Raw genomic sequence first — 25,391 nt, forward strand, 5'->3', positions numbered from 1 at the left:
CCGTTATGGTGTAATACTCAGATTGTATAAGTTTAGATCTAGCTGTTCCGCTGCTGTTTTATCTCATCTAATGAAATACAGACGTTACTTCAAAAAATATATATATGATTACGTCATACGAGTGTTCCTAGTCAATCTAGTCATGCATATTAACCAATGACTTAAATTCTGCCAAGTCATAGGTTTTCCTGGCTAGCTCAGGCAAACCATTCCACTAAGGAAGGAGTATTTGTACAAATTTGTCCTAGCACATGGAACGAGGAACGTGCCTTTATCTTTGTGTCTTTCTGAGTATTTTATTAGATTTTGTTTTGTAATTGAAGATTATGGTTCAGTGTTTATTCAGACCTAGCTGTCATGAAGAGGGAATGAGCTCTATATAAATCAATTGAGGTGCCATTTTTCGTGGTCGAGAAGCCAAGTGCGCTTGAACTTGGCCTGGCTTGGCTACCTAGAAGGGGGCTCGAGGTTCGACACCCGACTCGGGCAGAGTTGTGCCTAAAGGCAGCACGGAAAACCAACTCCTAGATAACCCCCTCCCCCCCCCCCCCAACTGGTCCACAAATAAGATTGGACCAAAAGCACTCTGAGCACGCTATAAGCATGAAAGTAGCGCTATATAAAAGCTATAATAATAATAATAATAATAATAATACTGGTATAGAGGAAAGTAACAGGCTGCAGATGAATACAAGCATTTCTGGTTTGGCGATACTTTTTCACCCAATGAAACCCCGGGACAACTAATCTTCACCAGTTGACACCGAGAGGTCCTGAAGTTCTGTTCATAATTTTTTGTTTTTATATAGGAAACCTCAGAATTTGCGCAATGCAATTTTAGCTTTGTCATCATAGGAATTATTGGGCCTTAGGCCTCTTTTCTATGCCTCTTTCTTGGAGAGCTCTCAGGCAGGACACATATAAGAAGCACATAGGAAAGCCCCTGTAGAAGGATATGCGCAGAAAAGATAAAGGAAACTTTAAGAGTCTAGTCCCCGAAAAATTCTATAACCAGCAACGCTCTTACTTTTAAATGTTTTTGCGAAAAATAAGTTGTTTTTTTTTATAAACCCCATTCAACTATTCCTTTGTAGTTTAAATCGTTGAGGCACCACGCGTGATGTGTTGATCATTTCTCTCCATTTTCTCACTGTCTTGCCAAGATTATTGTCTCTTTTATTGACTAGTCCGTCCATTCCTTAATGTTGTCCTCCCATCGCTTCTTTTGCCTATCTTTCTTTTTTCCTGGTACTGTTCCCTGTAGGAAAGTCTTTGCAAGCTCTGAGGATCTAACCTTATGGTGGTACTGACTTTGCTTGAATTGTTGTTGTTTTTTTTTTACAATGGTCAGAATTGCGGTCTTTGTAGTTGGTACATAGAATCCCGCCCTACGTGTGAAAATGTATTTTTAAAACAAGCAAAATATAAAAACGAAAGTTTTTTTTTAATAAAAAGGCTAAGTTTGGGGGTGGGAATAACTCCACACTTACAACACTATATCTCATTAATGTAGAAGTTATTTCCCTTATTCAACATAAAACAAACAAAAAATTGCCAATAACAATTGACTAGTTGGTTAATTTATGAAATCGATTCATATTTTGTTAGGTACAATAACTAATTATTAAAAGTTTTAACTTGATCCGAGAATGGGTGTGGGAGAAATAATGTGAACAATTATCTAAGGGGACCAAACTCTACATATTTAACCATACCTGTTGATACCGAGGGATTACTTTTCCTTGTTAGTATGAAACAAAATAATGAATTACCGGTAACAAATAACTAATCGTTTCATTTTTTTTATTGATTCATGTCTTGTCTATGTCAATGAATAATTGCGCAAAGTTTCAACTTGATACGAGAATAGGTGCTGGAGATATAACGTGTACAAACTTTTTACCAGACTGACAGAGTTGATAAAAGCTTTGAAAAAGAGTTTTAAAAGCGAAAATGTTTGATGAATGAAAAAAACGACAAAGTGTGTGTGTGTGTGAGTGTATGTGTGATTTTGTGTGTGTGTGTGTGATTGTGTGTGTGTGAGTGTGTGTGATTGTGTGTGTGAGAGTGTGTGTGTGTGTGTTATATAGTTTCCTGCTGTTTCTTCTCGCCAGTATGTTTGTTAAGTACAAGACTATCAAGGGATATAACTTCAAAGACTCGGAGCCTTACTCCAGCTGTTTGTTTACGAGTTGGGATCATTCTGTCACCAATCGAAACAAAGTGGAGAAAATGAAAGGATTTATTGCGAACTACTTTAAGGTACGGTCTTTGTTAATGTAAGGTCTGGGTTCAAGTCTTGGGTTTATTATTAGTCTTTAGTTATTTAATGCCTTTGGTCAATGTAAGGTCTCTGGTTATGTAAGGTCTTTGGTTAATGTTAGAAAGTAAGATGGTTAATGTAATGTTTTTGGTTAATGCAATGTTTTTGCTTTATTAAGGTATTTGGCTAAAAAATTTTTTTGTTAATGTAAGGTCTTCCTTAATTAAGGTCTTTGGCTAATATAAGGTCTTGGTTAATTAAGGTATTTGGCTAATATAAGGTCTTGGTTAATTAAGGCCTTTGTTAATGTAAGGTCTTGGTTAATTAAGGTTTTTGGCTATTGTAAGGTCTTGGATAATTAAGGTCTTGGCTAATGTAAGGTCTTGGTTAATTAAGGTCTTTGGCTAATGTAAGGTATTTAGTTTATCAAGGTCTTTGATTATTGTTAGTAGAATTATGGTTAATTATAGCCTTTGTTAGTGTAAGGTCTTTGGTTAATGTAAGATCCTTGGTAAGTTAAGGTCATTGGTTATTGTCATATCTTTGGTTATTGTAAGGTCCTTGGTTATTGTAAGGTCCAATGGTTGTACTTGCTACGAAAATGTGTCCTGGAATTCATAGACCATCAGGCCCACTTATAGGCTATTCCATTATTCTATTATTACTAAAAGTACGTTAAAGAAGCCCTATACATTTTTTAAAAGCTCTTTTATTGAAGACAAAGCGAAATCAAATCACGACATTCTTTTAGAAGAGTTATTATAAGATATTAAATATGCATTTCAAAGCAGTTTGGTGGCGCCCCATTGGTTACCGACTCAGCGAGTATTAGTCTAAATAGCCACATAACAATGTACTGGTCTTTTATTAATGCCAGGTCTTTGAATATTAATCTAAATCTTTGATTGATGTAAGGTTTTTGAATTATAGGCATATAGGGTTAGATATTTGATTAATTAGGGTCTCTAATTTATTGCAGCAGTTTACAATTAAATTAAATTAAAATTAAATAATGGCTTATAGCATGCTCAGAGCGCTATGGTCCAATCTCATTTGTGGACTAGTGGGAGAAGGTTTTCCGTGCTGCCTTTAGGCGCTCATTAAACACAACTCTGGTCGAGTCGGGTGTCAAGCCCCCATCATAGGTAGCCAAGCCAAACCAAGTTCAAGCGTACTTAGCCTCTCGGCCACATGTACTTGGCTTCTCTGAGCTCTTTGATTATTGTAAGATTTTTATTTATGCCAAGAATCTTTATGTAAGTAAATTCTTTGATTGATATACGATTTTTGATTAAAGTCTTTACTGATAAAAAAAAAACGGCTCTATTTTCCTAGAAATTTAACAGTTGTTGTATATTGTATATAGTTGGGAAAAGGATCACTAGCTAGTTGGCCACTCTTGGAAAACTTTAGTTTTTTTTTTTTTTAATGTATAAAAAAAAGAGAGAAATTTAAATTTGGCTAGAGAACGAGAAAATACGGACTATAACTAGACGTCTTCGGGTATTTCCGCATTCCTTGAAGAGTTAAATTTATTTTCAGGTCTAGATCTAATGCCCATCATTGAAATATTATAAAGTCTAGTAGATGTGCATTCGCTCAACCAGGATTCTCTCTCAAGGGGAAAAAAAAAGGAGAGGGGGGGGGGAGAGCGGGATGTAACAAAAAAATGGAATTAAAAACAATTTAACATCCATTAGTTAGTGAGATACTATCCTTCTATAGGTTGTATAAAAGAGGTAGTGTATTTCTGGTTATATTTATTATGTATTTTTAGGAAACCAAAAAGGAAGAGGAAATTAAAGAAAGATTAACAGCCTCAAAAAAGTAAGTCAAGAGGGTAGCATCCATTTGGTTAATTTTCTTCCAATGTTCTTTTATAGACGGTACGTAAAATACAAAGCCAAAACTAAAGGATCTTGTCTAGCTGTAATAAACAAGAAAGAAAGATATATCTGTGTGAATGTTGCCGCAATCGCTTGTTTAAAGCATTTACAGAAAGAAAAAAAAGGGTGGGGCGTTTCTTAAGTCGACATTCTGACCACTCTGCTAGGGAGGTGCTTATGAGTATAGTAGATTGTGTAGTCATGCAGTGTTTGTTTCAAACTTACTTTAAAGCAGCGCCCTATAAAGGGAACTAATTCAGCTTATAGCACCACTTCAGTATAATTTCTTTCCCTTGTTCGAAATACCTCACAAAATAATTAATTACCAATAATTAATCAAATAATTGTTGTTGTTTTTTAAATTGATTCTTAAAAATAATTGTGCTAAATTTCAGCTTGATCCGACGTTCGATGTCACAGAAATAACGTGTACAAACATTTTTACCAGACAGACAAACAGACAGAGTGACTAGATATATGCTTTGTAAACAAGCAAAATAAATACAAATCTTACAAAAAAAACACAACAAAAACGCTTTTCTAAAGGGGAAGAACTCCGTCCTTAAAACATTATCCACTAATAATGTACAAGTTATTTCCAATATTCGATATCAAACAAAATAATTAATTACCAATAATTAATTGAATAATTGGGTATTTTTGTTTATTGATTCATGTTTCGTCAGCCACAAGATATAAGTGTATCTATATTTGTATCAACTCGAACGGAGAATGAGCGAGGGAGAAAATAGCGTTAACAATTATTTAAGGGGACTAAACCCAACTAACTTAGCCATATCTGTGAATACTGTATTATTATTTTCCCTTGTTGCTATTAAATAAAATAGTGAATTTCCAGTAATTAATTGTCTAATTGATTACTTTTTTTTATTGATTCATGCCTTGTCTCTGTCAATGAATAATTGTGCGAAGTTTTAGCTTGATCCGAGAATGGGGTGTGAGATACATAACATCTACACACTTTTTACCAGACAGACAACAAACTTTAGTGCGGCAGTCTCCACATACCTAGAGATGGCTGCCTGGTCGTGCGGTTTGTGCGCTGGACTGTCGCTTGGATTTATCGATGGTCCCGGGTTCAAACCCTGCCCGCTCCCATCCCCCGTCGTCCTGCGGGAGGTTTGGACTTGGAAGTAAACTATCTTCAACTCTGAAGGAACATCCGAAACATGTACAACATTTTTACAACAAACAAACATCTACCTCTCTATTCCCAGGGTGAACCTGTATCTCATACGTATAGTTTGTAATGTGGTCAGTATTTGTGTGCTAGGGGGCAGCGCCTACCTGATCTACTGGGTGGCGTCCCACACCATCAAACCAGAACTGGCCGTGCCAAAGGAAGTCAATGATTTCATACTAAAGTACCAGGTGAGACCAGTATCTTATCTTATCTTATCTTATTTTATCTTATCTTATCTTATAAACTACAGACGTCCCTTTAAAAAGGAAAAAAAAAAGCTACGTCCTACGCGTATCCAAGTGTTAATTTAGTCGTGCGTGTTAATTAGTGACTTAACTCTTTGCCTCCTAACTGACGATACCGACGTTGATTCGACCAGAATGTGGTAAATAATTACGGAGAGAAAGAGTTAAACTCTGCTTAGTCATAAGTTGTTCTGGCTGACTCATTTTTGGTTGATGGTTGTTGACTTGTAGCACCAAACTGCTGGAAAAAAACTAATCCGATGTAGGCGTATTATATTTTAACTTGTAAAAACTTATAAAATTAAATTACTTGTGTACAATACTAAATATAACATTTATTACAATATAATGAAGATTGACACATTTTAACTTGATATGAAATGAAATAAATGTTGTAAACTTTAGTAATACTATAAAATGGTATTTTGGGCAAAATCGAACTCACTACAAAAAAACACGTCTTTTCACTCTGACTTGTCTGGCGTAACCAAGACAGCTTACAACAGTGCCGTTAATCTTGCATCATTCACACTGCATAGCCACCAACCAAGCATTAACGTCTTCTTACCGTCACCATAGAAACACGAACACTTGATATTCAGTCAATCCATTCCATACTCTAACATCACTGAGAAGACCTGTAGCATACTTATACGAATTTATCCTAACATATGGAATAAGAAATGTGCCTTTACATTTATGTCTTTGTGAGTATTCTATTAGGTTTTGTTTTTGTATTTATAAGTTTATGGTTCAGTGTTTTATGTACTATTGTTACATTACTATTTGACGCTCTGTTCGTAAGTTGAAAGCACTAACACGATACTACTCTCATTTGGATTACGCCAGCTGACACTGCTAGTGTCGTTGTTGAAAATACTGATTCCACCTCTGCTGTCATTGTTGCTGTATATAGAAAGGTATCACCCGAGGACACAGATTAAAGTCAAAATAGCAAGGTAAGAATTTTAAAATGTATTCATGTTTTACCTTTACCTGTCCTTTAGTGGCTTAGTCTGCTGGACCGTTGGAGCACCAAGCAAGATTTGTCGACCGCCTTTCTCCATTCCTCCCAGTCTTTTGCCTTATTTAGAACCTCTTTCAGTGGCAGGCCCGTCCATTCTTTTATGTTGTCCTCCCATCGCTTTTTTTTGTCTGCCTCTTCTTCTTATCCCTGGTACTGTTCCCTAAAGGAAAGTCTTTTTTTAGCCCCGAAGATCTTGTAATATAGCCATAGATTTTAAGCTTGCGTTTTTTTTTTACTATAGTTAGCAGGTCATCATGGGGTCCGATCGCTGCAGCAACCCTGTCTCTAATCTCTTGGTTTGTGATGCGGTCTTTGAATGTGATACCAAATATGACATTTTCATAATTGGGAGAGAATCAATTAAAATTATTGCGAGAATGATATGCTAAAAACCGTTTGGCAATGGCTTGGCCTCCTACAAGGAGGCTTGTGTTCGAATCCCAACTCGAGAAGAGTTTTTTTTTTTGCTGAGTGGTTGAGGCAGCATGGAAACCTTCTCCCAGATACCCCCCATCCCCCACAGCTCTATAAAAGAGATTGCGACGACATGTGTTCCTGGGCCGTCCACTCTCCCTCTTTCTTTAGGGATTCCAGGTGAGGTATTTCTTGTAATGTTGGATGCAGGCTTGCGAATGCTGTGACTTATCCATCTCTAGTGTCTCTGAGGGATACCTACTTCAATGGTCTGCTGCTTTGTTCTTTGCCACAGTTCCTTATTTCGAGATCTTGCCTGGCCAGCGGATCATAAGAATCTTCCTGAGGCCTTTCTATGGCATTAGCTAAAGCAATACAGTTACAGTTACAGAGCCCTTATAACTCTTCTTGCCTAAGCTTTGCTGGCTAAATAGTTGTAAGATTACTAAGCTCCTTGCTAGGGCTTTAAGGTTACTCATACTGTACGTAAAGGAATTTCGTCATCTCCTTGCTAAGGCTTCACATGCAATTATTTCTTCCAGATTTGTTTACCTGAAGATCTTGTATCAATTTTAATAATAATTTACATTATTTGTTTTAAATACAGAGGCGTAGCTAGGGTGGGTGAGGGGGGTTCCAAATTCGAAAATTCCTCCGGGACCCCACTAAGTTTCCCAAATGAGTGTCCGAATTTAATTTTTTTTTTAACATTAAATATTGTTGTAACTGAACTGTGATGCTGGTCAGTGTAGCCTCTGTGTAATCAACCGACTCATGCGACACAGGCCTGTGTACTTAAAAAGGGACGGATGTAAACATTCTCCGTGTAGGTCAACGGTGTTTGTGGTTATCTGACTATGAACTATGTGTTGTGTCATAAAAACAAAGTTGGGTCAAGTCTGGTGGACTGAGAGAAGAACAAGTTGTGTATAGCTGTTATATTCAGACATTGACTTCTGCCCATTTGTAAAGTATTTGATTCTTTTCTCATCATTATTTATTTACACTCATTAAAGTGTCTCGTTATATCAGAGCCCGAGTTGTCTGCTTCTTGACTTAGCCACATTGTTTTGTCAATGGGTTTATAGAGAATCGTAACACTATTAAGCCAATGTCATGTTATCTTGATATTCATGTTATGTAAATTAGTGACAATGTTTCATATACTACACACATTAAACTTGTATATTTATTAAGTACATTATCTAATGTCAAGATGTTGAATGTCAAAATGCAGGGGCCCCTAAAAAGGCCAAGCTCCCCGCCCCCCCCCCAAATCCCTTGCTACACCTCTGGTTTGATATACTGCCCCAAGTTCTCAACGCTGTCGTTTGTTCATTAATCTATTTATATATTTTAACACCTTTAATTATTTGGAATCAAAGGCGTTGTCCGCCAAGGGGGTCAATTTACGTTTCCTTTACGTATCTTATATTATATAATACAGACGTTTCTTCAAAAAAGAAGATGATTACGTTCTACGCGTCATGCAAGGAGTATTTGTACAAATTTGTCCTAGCATATGTTTCTGTCCTGTCTTCTACACGGGATTGTTTTATGGGGCCCTTAAATGTGTGTCCCGCGGCTTTCATGAGATCTCTCTAACTGCTTTTTTTTTCAAGGGCCATTTAACACCAGCTTTATCAGCATGGTTATATGAGACACAATACTCATCCTTAATCTTCGGAATCGAAGACATTCCAATTATTAATTAGTTACAATAGATAATAATGCAATCCTCATTGATCTTCAGACTTGAAGACAAGCCTTATATATTGTTAGGCACCTAGTTTATATTATTAGTTAGAGACGCACCATAGAAGACGTATATTGAACGAGACTAGTGACGTTTGGGATATTTTGGGTTAGAGACTGGAAAATCAGTTAGCGATAGGATTCTCTTGGGTAATGACGTGTTCTATTGACAGAGACGTTGACTTTTCTTTAATTAAACATTGTATTCATTGTTCATCAGTGTTGACCACATCTTTTCACTAGTTAAAATCGGTGGTGTTTATTTGTGTTATTAGTCTACTGCACTGGAATACACCCGAACAAGAAACTCACAACACTTGCTGAGTAATTTGTCATATAGTTGACAGCTATACAGATGAAACATCCATCACAATATACAATAGATACTATCATGGGCTTATTTCGATCTCACCTTTCTTCACAGAACTGCCACTTTCTATGTGGCCAGCCTTGTGGTTTTTCTGGCTTCCCTCTACGAACTGTCCAGGAAGTGCGCCCTTGACGTGGCCGATGACAGCACAGTCTGCTGCTGGGAGAACGAAGTGGGGGAGAACCTGTTTCAGATCATCATCTTGGATCTTGTTCTTGGGATCGTCGTGGGGGTGGTCATCACTGGGGGTCAAGCTTTTCTCTACTTTACAGGAATCTTGAGAAGAGTAAGTTCATTTTCTAGAGCAGTGTTTCTCAAACTTTTTACTTAACGGAACACTTTGCACTTTCTGATTATTTAGCGGAACACTATGCTTATTTTTTTAGAGAAATTAATTCACGTGGTGGCCTACTACCTAATTATTCCAGTTGTTCGCGGAACACCTATTCAGGCTTCGCGGAGCACTAGTGTTCATAGTTTGGGAAACATTGGTCTATAGGAGTCTAGGCATGTTTCATAGAATGTGAACAAGCTTTATAGTTTGGAAAACACTGGTCTAGAGGAGTCTAGGCATGTTTTATAGAATGTGAATAGGCCTTATAGTTTGGGAAACACTGATCTAGAGGAGTCTAGGCATGTTTCATAGAATGTGAACAGGCTTTATAGTTTGGAAAACACTGGTCTAGAGGAGTCTAGGCATGTTTCATAGAATGTGAACAGGCTTTATAGAAGTTATCTGATAGAAGAGAGGACTAATGTATAGAAGAGAGGACTAATATATTGAAGAGAGGACTAATGTATAGAAGAGAGGACTAATGTATAGAAGAGAGGACTAATATATTGAAGAGAGGACTAATATATTGAAGAGAGGACTAATGTATAGAAGAGAGGACTAATGTATAGAAGAGAGAACTAATGTATAGAAGAGAGGACTAATGTATAGAAGAGAGAACTAATGTATAGAAGAGAGAACTGATGTATAGAAGAGAGGACTAATGTATAGAAGAGAGGACTAATATATTGAAGAGAGGACTAATGTATAGAAGAGAGGACTAATGTATAGAAGAGAGGACTAATGTATAGAAGAGAGGACTAATGTATAGAAGAGAGGACTAATGTATAGAAGAGAGGACTAATGTATAGATGAGAGGACTAATGTATAGAAGAGAGGACTAATGTATAGAAGAGAGGACTAATGTATAGAAGAGAGGACTAATGTATAGAAGAGAGGACTAATGTATAGAAGAGAGGACTAATGTATAGAAGAGAGGACTAATGTATAGAAGAGAGGACTAATGTATAGGTGAGAGGACTAATGTATAGAAGAGAGGACTAATGTATAGAAGAGAGGACTAATGTATAGAAGAGAGGACTAATGTATAGAAGAGAGGACTAATGTATAGAAGAGAGGACTAATGTATAGAAGAGAGGACTAATGTATAGAAGAGAGGACTAATGTATAGAAGAGAGGACTAATGTATAGAAGAGAGGACTAATGTATAGAAGAGAGGACTTATGTATAGAAGAGAGGACTAATGTATAGAAGAGAGGACTAATGTATAGAAGAGAGGACTAATGTATAGAAGAGAGGACTAATGTATAGAAGAGAGGACTAATGTATAGAAGAGAGGACTAATGTATAGAAGAGAGGACTAATGTATAGAAGAGAGGACTAATGTATAGAAGAGAGGACTAATGTATAGAAGAGAGGACTAATGTATAGGTGAGATGACTAATGTATAGAAGAGAGGACTAATGTATAGAAGAGAGGACTAATGTATAGAAGAGAGGACTAATGTATAGAAGAGAGGACTAATGTATAGAAGAGAGAACTAATGTATAGAAGAGAGAACTAATGTATAGAAGAGAGGACTAATGTATAGAAGAGAGGACTAATATATTGAAGAGAGGACTAATATATTGAAGAGAGGACTAATGTATAGAAGAGAGGACTAATGTATAGAAGAGAGAACTAATGTATAGAAGAGAGGACTAATGTATAGAAGAGAGAACTAATGTATAGAAGAGAGAACTAATGTATAGAAGAGAGGACTAATGTATAGAAGAGAGGACTAATATATTGAAGAGAGGACTAATGTATAGAAGAGAGGACTAATGTATAGAAGAGAGGACTAATGTATAGAAGAGAGGACTAATGTATAGAAGAGAGGACTAATGTATAGAAGAGAGGACTAATGTATAGAAGAGAGGACTAATGTATAGAAGAGAGGACTAATGTATAGATGAGAGGACTAATGTATAGAAGAGAGGACTAATGTATAGAAGAGAGGACTAATGTATAGAAGAGAGGACTAATGTATAGAAGAGAGGACTAATGTATAGAAGAGAGGACTAATGTATAGAAGAGAGGACTAATGTATAGAAGAGAGGACTAATGTATAGGTGAGAGGACTAATGTATAGAAGAGAGGACTAATGTATAGAAGAGAGGACTAATGTATAGAAGAGAGGACTAATGTATAGGTGAGAGGACTAATGTATAGAAGAGAGGACTAATGTATAGAAGAGAGGACTAATGTATAGAAGAGAGGACTAATGTATAGAAGAGAGGACTAATGTATAGAAGAGAGGACTAATGTATAGAAGAGAGGACTAATGTATAGAAGAGAGGACTAATGTATAGAAGAGAGGACTAATGTATAGAAGAGAGGACTAATGTATAGAAGAGAGGACTTATGTATAGAAGAGAGGACTAATGTATAGAAGAGAGGACTAATGTATAGAAGAGAGGACTAATGTATAGAAGAGAGGACTAATGTATAGAAGAGAGGACTAATGTATAGAAGAGAGGACTAATGTATAGAAGAGAGGACTAATGTATAGAAGAGAGGACTAATGTATAGAAGAGAGGACTAATGTATAGGTGAGATGACTAATGTATAGAAGAGAGGACTAATGTATAGAAGAGAGGACTAATGTATAGAAGAGAGGACTAATGTATAGAAGAGAGGACTAATGTATAGAAGAGAGAACTAATGTATAGAAGAGAGAACTAATGTATAGAAGAGAGGACTAATGTATAGAAGAGAGGACTAATGTATAGAAGAGAGGACTAATATATTGAAGAGAGGACTAATATATTGAAGAGAGGACTAATGTATAGAAGAGAGGACTAATGTATAGAAGAGAGGACTAATGTATAGAAGAGAGGACTAATGTATAGAAGAGAGGACTAATGTATAGAAGAGAGGACTAATGTATAGAATAAACAAATAATTTCACTTTTTTTTTTTTTGTTGTTCTCTTGTTTCCTTGGGGGTGGAGGGTGGCTGAGTGCTTAAGCGCTTAGATTCCAAAACAGACGGACCTAGAGTTTGAATCCCATAAAGCTTGGATTTTTACAATTGTGATTTTTGGGTACATGACATTAGTTGGGGAAAGTAAGGGATGTTGGTCATTGTACTGGTCCCATGAAACCATTGTTAACCGACGGCGATAAAAAACAGATGACCTTAACAGTATATGCACTATAGATATACATCGTAAGGGTCTAAACAATTTTTTTTCACAAACTGCCTTGAAATCTCGTTTTTTTTATTTTTCTATTTCTATGCATTCAACCTCTCTCTCATTGTCTCCCTCTCTGTCTCTCTCTGTCTCCCTCTCTGTCTCTGTCTCCCTCTCTGTCTCTCTATGTCTCCCTCTCTGTCTCTCTCTCTGTTTCTCTGTCTCACTTTATCTCTGTCTCTGTCTCTGTCTCTCTCTGTCTCTGTCTCTCTCTGTCTCTCTCTGTCTCTCTCTGTCTCTGTCTCTCTCTGTCTCTCTCTGTCTCTCTCTGTCTCTCTCTGTCTCTCTCTGTCTCTGTCTCTCTCTGTCTCTGTTTCTCTCTGTCTCTGCTTCTCTCTCCATTCCTCTCCTCTCTTTCTCACTCCCCCCCCCTTTATCTCCGCTACGCTCTATCCTCATGCCACTCCCTAGCACTCTGTATCTAAAGCACTAGTAACCTTTAGTTTGACTTTTTACCTCCACAGTTTGGAAGACCAGATTTCAACGTGGCCAATCTAATCCTGGATTTGGTTTACGGGCAGGCACTTATCTGGCTTGGTTTGTTCGCCGCGCCTTTCTTGGCGTTCGTTGGTTTGATTAAGTTAACCATCATCTTCTACTTCAACTACGGCCTGGTCTGGCTCTTCTGCGAGCCCAACAACGTCTTCAGGGCGTCAAGGTCAGGGACATTCTACATGTTTATTCTGCTGACCACCCATTTCGTCTGTTTGTTCCCCATGACCTACGCTATCATCAAGTAAGTTTAGAAGATAAAATTAACCTATGCAAATTTTTAAATAATTACGTAGAGATCCTTAGTTTATCTGGGTATCTGGAAATTTAGACACCGGATAATTAGGCACCGGATATTTAGGCACCGGATATTTAGGCACCGGATATTTAGGCACCCGGATATTTAGGCACCCGGAAATTTAGGCACCGGATAATTAGGCACTTTTTGACAAGGCGGAAAATTAGGCACCGGATAATTAGGCACTCTTTAATTAGCGACCTTAATTTTGAAAGTAGTTTTAAAATGTTAACGTATATGTTATCCTTAGGCTATAGGCTATTGGTGACGTTATCAAAAAAATAGCAACTAGAACGATTCTTACTAAATTTTCATGATATAAAAGAAAAACTGACAAAACGAGGAAAAAAATGACAATCGTGAGAATGTGTGGAAAAAATGACTCCGGATTAAAAGTCATTATAAAATATAGACCTCACAGGATTCAGGGCAGGGTACAGCATTGAACATAACTGCTAAAATGGAAGTCTGGAGAAAATTGTTTTCTTATAGTGGGAATGGAAATGAGCAGGGTGGATTTGCGCGCGTTACTTATAGGAATTAAATATGTTGATAAACTAAAGTAGTATATATATTTTATAATACCATTAAAATCTATTATCAACACTCCTTCTTTTATATTGTTAATGGGTAACCCCCTTTAGGAAGATCTATTGTGGGAGTGTATAGTTGTGTTACGTCCTTCAAATGTGGTAATTAACTTTTATTGAATATATATGTAAATTTACGTAATATAATATTTATATAAAAAGCAATGGAAATCGCAAAACGGCTAGAAATTACGATAAAATATAATGTTTTGAAAATTTAAAAAAAAGTTTATGGAAAAGACAGATGAGTTAAAAATTTAAATATCATTTTTTTTAGGAATATTGGTCTATTATTAATACTTATTCTGCTTATAGAAGATTATTGATGTTCCAATTTAACCCCGCCTTCTCTATCATAAACCAAATATATTTACTACAATTTTCGAGAAGGTATGATTCCTCCATTCCTTTTGTGTTCAGTGTTCAGTTTCTTCAGAATGAAAAAAAAAAAACCAACGACAAAAAAAGTTTCATACACTCATTATTAAACACACACACACACACACATAAAAAAAACAACAAAAAAACAACACTCGTTTCCCTAACTTTCAAAACTGCCAATGAAATTTTACTATCTTCATTTCCCTTATATATATTATTATTTTTATTACTGTTCTTATTATTATGATGGTTTTAACAGAAATGTGTCTACCAAAGTTTTTGGAAGGCCTCTAAAATATAATCCCCAGACTTCCATTTGAACACCTTTGTGTTTCCATACCCTTTAGTCCAGTGTGTAGCCTTCAGATTCACTACGTAACTTTTACGACTAAGTTTACATCTACCTGCGAGAAATCCTCTCATTAAGTGAGAGTGTGTGCGCCCCCCGCCCCCCCGCGCCGCCCATCCCATTTTAAGAGTACGACCCCTCCCTTTTCCACAAGCAGAGGGCTATTGCGATTATATTTATCACCATCACTCCCCGACATAATAAAAATATTTTATAATACTTTTTAATCCTAAGTATTTACATTAGTAACTAAATATTTACACAATTTGCATAATCATCAATTTAAAAAAACTCACCAGTCAACCGTAGGGGTTGGTGATGGACGGAAGCAATGATCGGTGAATCATCTCTACCTACCCTCCCCTGAATGCTGTGATGTCTATATTATATAATGACTCATGAGTCATTTTATTCCACACATTTTCATGATTGTCATAACGTCACCGATAGACCATAGCCTAAGGATAACATATACGTTAACATTTTAAAACTACTTTCAAAATTAAGGTCACTAATTAAAGAGTGCCTAATTATCCGGTGCCTAATTTTCCGCCTTGTCAAAAAGTGCCTAATTATCCGGTGCCTAAATTTCCGGGTGCCTAATTATCCGGGTGCCTAAATTTCCGGGTGCCTAAATATCCGGGTGCCTAAATTTCCGGGTGCCTAAATATCCGGTGCCTAAATATCCGTAAATACGCGGTGCCTAAATATCCGGTGCCTAAATTTCCTAAATTCGTTTATCTGGATGGTCTATGCAAGTATCTAGAGATCTAGAACTATGCCGTTTTCAAGTAACTAGAAATCTTTATTTTATCTAGATAATCTCAGTGACAATAGCAAAAAATGTTTTGATTATCTAGATAATCTCTGTGATTTCCGAAAAAGTAGAAATCTATACTATAGAGTGTCTCAATTAACTATACTGTTTTTTATGAACGAAAGATCTTTAGATTATCTAGATAACCTATGTAATTACAAATAATCTGAAAGTAAAAATTAAAGTTCCCCTTTCAGACCTTGCGATCTATGGGGCTAATGATGTAGGCCTAAAGGTCACGTGTTTCTGTTGCCCACGGTTAAAAAAGGGTGTCATGTGGCCAGCACAACTAAAGTCAGGTTCCCATTAGACCTGGGTGGACTCAGAGGCGCCCAAAGATCCCAATATAAAAAAAAACAGTCTTCGCGAAGTTTGGGCGCTAGATTTTTAACGCACTACCGTATTTTCGCGCATGTCACCCGCGGAATATAAAAGTTTCACTCAGTGTTATTCAGAAACATCGAATAACGGAAGCTACTGGGCATGCCTGTGGATATTTATACCTCCTATACTTCGCTGTGGATATTTATACCTCCTATACTTCACTGTGGATAATTATACATCCTATACTTCACTGTGGATAATTATACCTCCTATACTTCACTGTGGATAATTATACCTCCTATACTTCACTGTGGATATTTATACCTCCTATACTTCACTGTGGATAATTATACCTTCTATACGTCACTGTGGATATTTATACTACCTATACTTCACTGTGGATAATTATACCTCCTATACTTCACTGTGGATAATTATACCTCCTATACTTCACTGTGGATGATTATACCTCCTATACTTCGCTGTGGATATTTATACCTTCTATACTTCAGTGTGGATAGTTATACATCCTATACTTCAATAACGTTATGTGCCTGTAGTTTACGACAAGTCACGCTTTCCGCATGGGGGGTACACATATAGTATGTGCATATGATTTTGTTTTCATTAACTCTGTAATTTGTACGGGTGAATTGCGCGAAAAAAAGCGGTAGTGTATTTTACAACTTTCTTGTCCCAGACTGAAGCCATCAGATGCATGCGGCCCATTCAGAACAAAGCAGAGAGTGTACGAAGTGCTGACCCACGAGATCGGCGTCTCCCCAGACTGGATCTATGACATCATTCAATTCTGCAGCACTCCAGCAGTCATCATTCCAGTGATTATTTTCTTAATGTAAGTAGTCTCCCTTTGATCTATTTTTAGGCCAATATTTTTATTTAGCCGACTTTTTTTCTTAATTAATTTGCACCAATATTTAGCATTGTAAAAGACCAAAATATGCAAACCAATAATAAATATTTTATTGTAGCATTATTAGGTTAAATTAAACAAGTAAAACACTACTTTCTACATTTGTCCTAAAAGACATTATCTCCATCATATGGATATAGGATGGCTGCCTGGTCGTGAGGTTTGTGCGCTGGACTGTCGTTCGGATTTATCGATGGTCGAGGGTTCAAATCCTGCCCGCTCCCATCCCCCGTCGTACTGCGGGAGGTTTGGACTAGGAAGTAAACTATCTTCAACTCTGAAGGAACATCCGAAACATGTAAAACAAACAAACAATCATACAATTTACAACATAATTTAAAAAAAAACAACAATTTATAATTTTTTTTTGTACAAACCGGTTATAGAATCTAAATATAATCTATATTAACTCAGTCAATTATTATAAATCGTTCACGCAAATCCTACAATTTAACCCTTAAAATGCTGAGCTGTTTTTGAATTACAATTCTGATGTTTAGAGGCTAAACTACCAGACACGCATTTTAAGGGTTAATAATTCCAATGTCAGGCTTTTAAATCTAGACTAAGAAGATGATTCGCGAAATTTCTCTGTACGTTATTAATTTATTGACCTCTTCAATCAATGAAGCCTTACACCTGAAAATGCCCTAACCTGATAGTCCTTTCAAGAACGCCCTTTCCAAACCGAGGTTGGCTCTAGATCTATTTCTAGCACTCAAACTAAATTTACATTTATTTATTTTTGCTTTGAAAAATTATAACGGTCAAACTAGAGTTTTTTTTTCCTTAGTGGCCAACAAGCTAGTAATTCTTTTCTCTGCGATATATGCCAACTATTGTTTTTCTACGAAAATCTTTAGAGCCGGGGTTGTTGTTTTTAGATCAGCTTCCAAGCAGTTTACTGAAGGTTCCATGAACCCTTGACTTGAATAGAGGTATTGTAAAAAAAATAATTAAAATATATTGAGTATGTGCAAAAGAAATCTCGAAGACTTGGTTTGATTCCACAGATTAGTGACTCTCTATTATAAAGTGAAATCCTCAACCCTGCACGCAGAGACCAAAGAACTTCGCCACCATCTTGAGTTTGTGAGTTGATTCCCTTGATTCTTTTAGTCTAGGGCAGGGCTAGGCTACTGGTTTCCGATTCGAGGTAATGCACCCTCCCAATTTCACAGGAACTGGCTTCCTGATATGCAAGAAAAAAGGGGCGTGGTAGTAACGTATGTAACTTGGAAAAATATAGTTTTTAATTTCTTTTTTTTTTATATTATTGTTGCTTTTTACAACTATGCGTTTAGTTGAGCCCAGACTGAAACTTGGGTTACCAAGACTGTTGTAAATTGAAAAAACTCAATGAAGGGAGCAGGAAGAGACTTAATAATAATAATAATAATTGTATTTATAAAGTGATGTTAACTAACAAAATGTAGGCTCAAAGCGCTGTAATAACATTACAAACACAAACACGAGAGCTAAGATGACAATTAATCTAAAAAAGTTAGGTCTTAATGTTCTTCTTAAAAGTGGTGTAGCATGTCTGTCTGAGATCAATGAGGAGTGAGTTCCAAACCTTTGGTCCGTGTACTCAAAAGCCCGCAGACCGTAGCTTTTGAGGGAGAAACGTGGCACCACTAGAAGCATTGAGTCCATTGAGCGCTGGGCTCTCTGAGGGACATATGGAGTAATCAGTTCGCTAAGGTACAAGGGCATCTCGTTGTTATATATACACTGATGACAAAGTGTGTCGACCTTGTAATCGATTCTCGCTTTCACGGGAAGCCAATGGAGCGTGCGCAAGGGCGTAGTAGACTTAAAGATATGGGGCGTTTTTTGTGCCCTTTCTTCAAAATGATTACAACTAGCCCTGGAAATAATTTGGGGAGGTCCCCTAGCAAGTGGGGGCACTACCTCTAACTTATCTTACCTACAGGTAAATCTATCACTGGGAGGGAGTCAGGTAAGGTGAAGGATGTTGATATGTATATGAATGAAAAAGATGATGAAAAAATGCACACCGTCTCTCTGCCTTTTACATTTAAAATGCCTCTTAAGATCATTAAGTTGTTTTTTTATTCAAGGAATAAAAACCAATCTATTGATGCTTACGTGTGTTTTAAAGGAAAGACGATAGCATGATAATTAGTACAATACTGTATTGTATTCAAATACTCTAAATTTTTAATATGAAAAAAAAGTGTCATAAAAAACGGCGTACGATACTATAGTCTCTGGTTGACATTAAAATATTCGGTGGGAAGAAGCTTTATTCATTTATTTATTTATTTTTAGTTCAAGGAGTTAGATAATTTTTTTCCTTATTTTTTTTTTTTATATTTTAATTAGAAATGTATTGTTCATTTCGGATTAAAAGTGGGTTTTTTTCTTAATAGGAAAGGAAAGAAGGAAAAAGAAATGTTTATGCAGCTGCAACAAGACTTGTTTCGAGTAAGTTAGAATGTTGACTAATCTCCAACCTACGAAACTGTTTCATAATTAGAAGGCAAATAAATATAGGAAACTAAGAGATATTGAAATAGTTACCCTGAACCTGTCAGCATGTCTACAATGGCATGCAACACACGACTTAAATACAGCGTGATGATGACTGAGGAACTTTTTATTTTTTTTGCGTTGATTGGCCCAGTTTTAAGTGAAGCCCTATGCAAAGTGAATTCGGTGGCCCCAATAAAATTTAATAAAATATATAAGAAGAAACAGTGAGAGAATACATTTACGCAATTTACAAAAGACCTGCCTGTCTATATCCAAATCGAGAAATAACTGAAATTCATATATCGCATTTTCCATAGTAGAGACAGAGTTAGACTAGTAAACATAGAGTGATAGTGGCTGATAGTGCTATACTATGTTTGATAATCTGATCCAAGTTTTCATATTTTGTTTAAATCCCCACCAATTGGAGGCCTTAGGCGGCTGCCTAGATGGCCTATGCCTACGGCCGGCCCAGCTAAAATGCCTGCCTGAGGTGAAATAAATCGAGGCATTCAAGAGGATCTAATTGACAGCTTGGTAAATGTGGGCGCAGTGTCTAAAACGTGCTTTTTGTGGTGTTTATATTCTGTTAAGGCAGCGGTTGTCAACCTTTAATGCTCGGCGACCCCTTTTTACATTCCCCCACTCTGACGCGACCCCCCTCCCCACACACACACAGCAATAGAAGAGTAGACAATAGCAATCCATATTTTAGATGGTCTTAGGCGACCCCTGGCTAATCGTCAATCGACCCCCAAGGGGGTAGCAACCCACAGGTTGAGAACCATGTGTTAAGGGGATGGCTAAAAGATCTGTGTCCTGTTCTTAGCTGGAAGACTGCGGGTTTAACATTGTTTTCATTAGCTACAAGCGAAGAAGATAAAACAAAAAATAAGGCTTAAGTCAATTAGTTTTGTCATATCTGACTGTTTTTCAGTCTTATGTTTTTTCAAACATTGATTTTTTATGTATGCGATTTTTTCAACAGTCTCTGTCTTGTAAGATCATTCCTTAATTTTGATGACCTAATTATATGCTGTAGAGATCTTTGTTTCATCGACATGACATATTTTATAGTAGTTGCGTAGTTCCAGATTATTTCTTTACTTCAGTGTATGCTGTTTACTTCTTCAGTACCTAGTACCTACTGGAATATATACTACAGTCTACCTTTGCGTGAATTCAGTAGTACCTATTTGAATATATAGTCTACATTTTACGGGTATTCACTATTCAGTACCTAGTACCTATTTATAGTGTACTTATTACGGGTATTAAGTAACCAGTACCTGTTGGAATATAGTCTACCTTTACAGGTATTCAGTAACTGGTAACTATTTCAATATTTAGTCGACTATTACGGGTATTAAGTAGCTAGTATTTATTTAAATATTTAGTCCACGTATTAAAGATATTCAGGGCCTTGTACTTATATGATAATATTGCCTATTTATTGCAGGTAGATCAGTACCTAACGATCTCAACGAGCTGGGTATATCCAGGTCAGTAGATTCACATTATGATCATGGGCACGCCACTGAAGCGAATATCCGGAAAAATCTAAATGTGCAATACCAACAGCAACTAGACGCTAAGGATCTTCTCGCGAAAGATGGTCAAGGCCCAAACAAAAGACATACCCCTAATGTCCAAAGCAATTCACCCAGTGGTCAAAGCCAGCTACTCAAAGCTCAAGCTCCTTCGCCCATTGGTCAAGGTATTAAATCCAATCAAGGAAATGGACACAGTGGTCAAGGACTGCCTTCAAAGAGCCTTCAACAGCAACTAGACGCTAAGGATCTTCTCGCGAAAGATGGTCAAGGCCCAAACAAAGGACATACCCCTAATGTCCAAAGCAATTCACCCAGTGGTCAAAGCCAGCTACTCAAAGCTCAAGCTCCTTCGCCCATTGGTCAAGGTATTAAATCCAATCAAGGAAATGGACACAGTGGTCAAGGACTGCCTTCAAAGAGCCTTCAACAGCAACTAGACGCTAAGGATCTTCTCGCGAAAGATGGTCAAGGCCCAAACAAAGGACATGCCCCTAATGTCCAAATCAATTCACCCAGTGGTCAAAGCCAGCTACTCAAAGCTCAAGCTCCTTCGCCCATTGGTCAAGGTATTAAATCCATTCAAGGAAATGGACACAGTGGTCAAGGACTGCCTTCAAAGAGCCTTCATTCGTCCACTGACCAAATTACTCGACCCCAGGTTCAAGGCTATGTACACAGCGGTCAAAGTGCCCCATTTAACTCCATTCATACAAATAATCAAAGTTATTCTATCAGCGGTCAAGCCCCATCAACTGTTCCTGGTTCGTCGTCAGTGGACACAGGTCTAATTATTCAACCATGGGTCATTTCTGATGGCTCATCCCCCACAGCTCCACCTCGTCCTTATAACGTTAATGCAGCCCAGTCTCCCAGCGAGAATCCTCTTATTGCTAACATAAACGTTTCACCTAGGAAAAACCCAAGCAATCCAACTAGCAACAGTCAAACTCCACATAGAGGCGGCCCACCTCAACATTCCAAAAAAGAACAGCCTCAAGAATCTAGCAGCATTTCGACACGTCAGTCAAGCGGCATTCCTAGCAAGCCATCAAGCAGCCAGCCAGCTCAACCACAACCCAAAGCTAGGGCACCTCAACCGCCGGAAAGTAATTTTAGTCCCTCGTCGCAAATCAGCGATTCAGCTAATGCATCTAGCAAGAGCCTTGCTCTTTCAAGTAACAGCAAAGCGGCTGACTTTCCCAATAGTAAAGTCTCCCTTCCACCTAGCAACATCCCAACTGCAGCATCGAGTAATATACTATCTCTTTCGCTAACGAGCTCTTTGTCTCCAGCATCTAGCCAGATCATAAAGTCATCAGCAAACGATACTCCAATTGAATCTTCTAACACTGACAATACATCTCCAGCAATCAGCAATCCAGCCTCCTCTTCAATTACTAATGTCTCATCATCAACAGTCAGTAGCCCCTCTCAGTCCTCTGATATTAACCTTGTAAAGCCACCAAATAGAAACCCAATTAAACGTAAGCCAGATCAGACGACCGGTGAGAGCCTCGGGGCAGCACCAAGCAGTAAGTCAGTCCATAAAACAATCATTAGTCTTCATCCTGACACAAGCATTCATCCATCTCTGACATCTGAGCATAACAGCAATCAACTTGATGAGCCTACTCATTACAAAGATCAAATTGATGAGCCTACTCATTACAGAGATCAAATTGATGAGCCTACTCATTACAGAGATCAACTTGATGAGCCTACTCATTACAGAAATCAACTTGATGAGCCTACTCATTACAGAGATCAACTTGATAAGCCTACTCATTACAGTGATCAACTTGATAAGCCTACTCATTACAGAGATCAACTTGATAAGCCTACTCATTACAGTGATCAACTTGATGAGCCTTCTCATTACAGAGATCAACTTGATAAGCCTACTCATTACAGAGATCAACTTGATAAGCCTACTCATTACAGAGATCAACCTGATAAGCCTACTCATTACAGGGATCAACTTGATGAGCCTACTCATTACAGGGATCAACTTGATGAGCCTAGACATTCAAGTGATTATCCTTATCAGGTTAAAGTGCCTGCAGATAGTAGCGATCATTCGGACTCATTCTTAAGCAGTGATCCTCAAACTATGGCATTCCATCAAATGTCTAGCATACTTCCAGATAATGAATTTACGGACGTGGGTCCCAGAGACGTTGACAATCATCGAAACCAACCTACTTTACATCTTTCTGATGATGACAGCAGCCTATCTTTCACACCAGATTTTGATGAACGATCAGATGAGTCCTATGATAACGAACCTGTGACCTCTAGGTTTGAACCGGAACCTGAAGATGGTGATAGTCTAGATCTACACATCCAAGATCTGGGGGACATGCATGTAGACAAACCTTATTCTGATTTTAGCTGGAATGATTCAGATTCAAATACAAATAACTAGTACTGATAAGACTAATGACTGGTAACTGTTACTTATTTCAGTCGTTCTCAAACTGTGATCTGAAGACATTCTTTACTTGGTATAGTCCCGACTAGCTGTTGAATTCTTTAACACTTGAACAAACGTAGATCCTAATCACAGATGAATCCATACTAATACAGGAGCAGCTTATTCAAATATCCACAAAACGAGGAAATTAAAACCAATGTCTGAAGAAGGATACCACAAAATTCTGGTAACAAAAACAGATTTCAATTTTTTAGTCCGCATTAAGGGTCATTTGTGAAGAAGTTGTTGACTGATCTCCCTTCTTCTTGTTACGTAGATTCATTGTTGTAATGAACCTCATCACCAATTAAAGAAACCGACCAGAAGTGTGTGCCTGTGGAGATTTGCGGTCGATACTTACAAGCAGTGAGCAGGACATTAATACACATAAATACACTCATAAAATCCCCTCAGCCTTATACTTGTCATGAATTTCTTAGAATTGTACTTTAAAAAGTTGTAATCTCGTTATACATTCTGTAACAAAGTTTTTATTTTACATTTTTAACGTATTTATTTATGTACCTGTTTCACTTAGAGTTCAGTGGATCTGTCTGTGGCATTTTATGTCTCTGGAGTCAATCTTTGCAGCTTCTCATGAGACTTAAGATGCCTATTCTTGATACACAGCTGCGGTCACAGGTTGGACATCTGTAATCACCAGGGGTTGTTGCATTTTCACCCTTCTTTCTACTACTGTTGTGTATGCCATCGGCAAAGCGGGACCCTTCCATTATGCTCGCTCTCCATGTGGATCTATCCAGTGCAACTATTTCCCAGCTGCTAGTGTCGATTTTGAAGAGCTTCATGTCGCGTTTGCATGCATCAGTATATCTTAAAAGTGGACGACCAGTGACTATCCTTGATGTCAGTGGGTACGTTTCGACCATTTAAAGGGGACCAGGAGTAAAAAAAAAGTCTGTATGTATGTATCTCGACATTTATTACTGCGTATTTAAATCTTTGTCTCATAGACTTTATAATAAACATTAGGCTTATATTGAAGTTGGAGCCCAGCTGTGACCTACATATTTTGCCACAACTGACGCTGACAAAGTCATTGTTTACATATTTACTTTCTCTTCCACTGTTTCTTCCCGAAACCATACTCTACCAGTTGTTATCATTAATTCTTGTTATAATACATTTATATAATTAATTGAAAAAGTTATTTACACTTTTGACAATGACATTGTAGATCTAAATTTTGTATTATTTGTTCATTATCCGCTTTATCTCCTCTTCAATAAGTATGCATCATTTCTGTAGTCTCTAGTAATGTAATACTTGGCCATAGTTTACAATGATGATTATATTAATATAGCCCAGTAAGCCATAAGTATGCTGTTGGTAAAAGTAGAAGGCTCAGATGTGTGTATATTAGTGGAAAAGACACTGACCAGGGCTATTTTTAAGGGGAGGGCTAAACACCCCTTACTCCTTATTCTATTTGTCTATGTCAGTAATAAAGAAGATGTTTCTCACAAAAGTTCTTGCACAATTTAATAAAACAAAGATGTGCATGTGTGAGTGTATTTTTGCCTTGTATTAAAAACCTTTAGACTGAAAGCTACTTTCACTTTTAAATTGACTTATTATATACCGGAAAAAACTTAAAGTTTGAAAAAGCATATAAGAAATAAACCCAGACCACCACATATATATGCAACCAAAGAAATTAAATGCTGCAGTGTTAAGAAACATTTAGCCTCTGTAACTAGTGTACGGGTATAATAGATCTACATGCTTGACTGACCATGCCACTGTGGTCATCAACAAAATCCACTATACACTACGCTACATGTGTAGGCCCTCTGAGTTTATCTGACCAGGTTGTTAAAATCAGTTGGACACACAGTCTATTTATTTTTTGGATAGGGAGTGTGAGGATGAATTTTTGTTTTCTAGAGTTTGTTTAGATCTCAATAATAGGCCTACAGACTACAATGTAATCTAAGCTTCGGTACCATCTAAGGTTCAAGCTATAAAA

At 37.2% G+C, this 25,391-nt stretch overlaps 1 protein-coding gene across 4 annotated transcripts in view; it reads left to right on the forward strand.

Annotated features, from left to right (window-relative positions):
- The window catches only part of LOC106052977 (uncharacterized), a 42,544-nt gene extending 17,574 nt beyond the window's left edge, over positions 1-24,970 (forward strand). For all 4 annotated transcript variants that reach the window (XM_056012322.1, XM_056012320.1, XM_056012321.1 and 1 more), the window contains exons 9-18: positions 2,115-2,262; positions 4,041-4,090; positions 5,388-5,541; positions 6,448-6,557; positions 9,219-9,450; positions 13,156-13,427; positions 16,643-16,798; positions 17,890-17,968; positions 19,273-19,327; positions 20,835-24,970. In XM_056012322.1, coding sequence (XP_055868297.1) covers positions 2,115-2,262; positions 4,041-4,090; positions 5,388-5,541; positions 6,448-6,557; positions 9,219-9,450; positions 13,156-13,427; positions 16,643-16,798; positions 17,890-17,968; positions 19,273-19,327; positions 20,835-23,353 — 3,775 coding nt within the window. In that variant the 3' untranslated portion in view covers positions 23,354-24,970. The remainder of the gene's footprint in view (positions 1-2,114; positions 2,263-4,040; positions 4,091-5,387; positions 5,542-6,447; positions 6,558-9,218; positions 9,451-13,155; positions 13,428-16,642; positions 16,799-17,889; positions 17,969-19,272; positions 19,328-20,834) is intronic.
- Positions 24,971-25,391: the final 421 nt, after the last annotated feature.

The sequence above is a fragment of the Biomphalaria glabrata genome, chromosome 15, assembly GCF_947242115.1.
Source record: "Biomphalaria glabrata chromosome 15, xgBioGlab47.1, whole genome shotgun sequence".
NCBI classification, from domain to species: domain Eukaryota; kingdom Metazoa; phylum Mollusca; class Gastropoda; family Planorbidae; genus Biomphalaria; species Biomphalaria glabrata.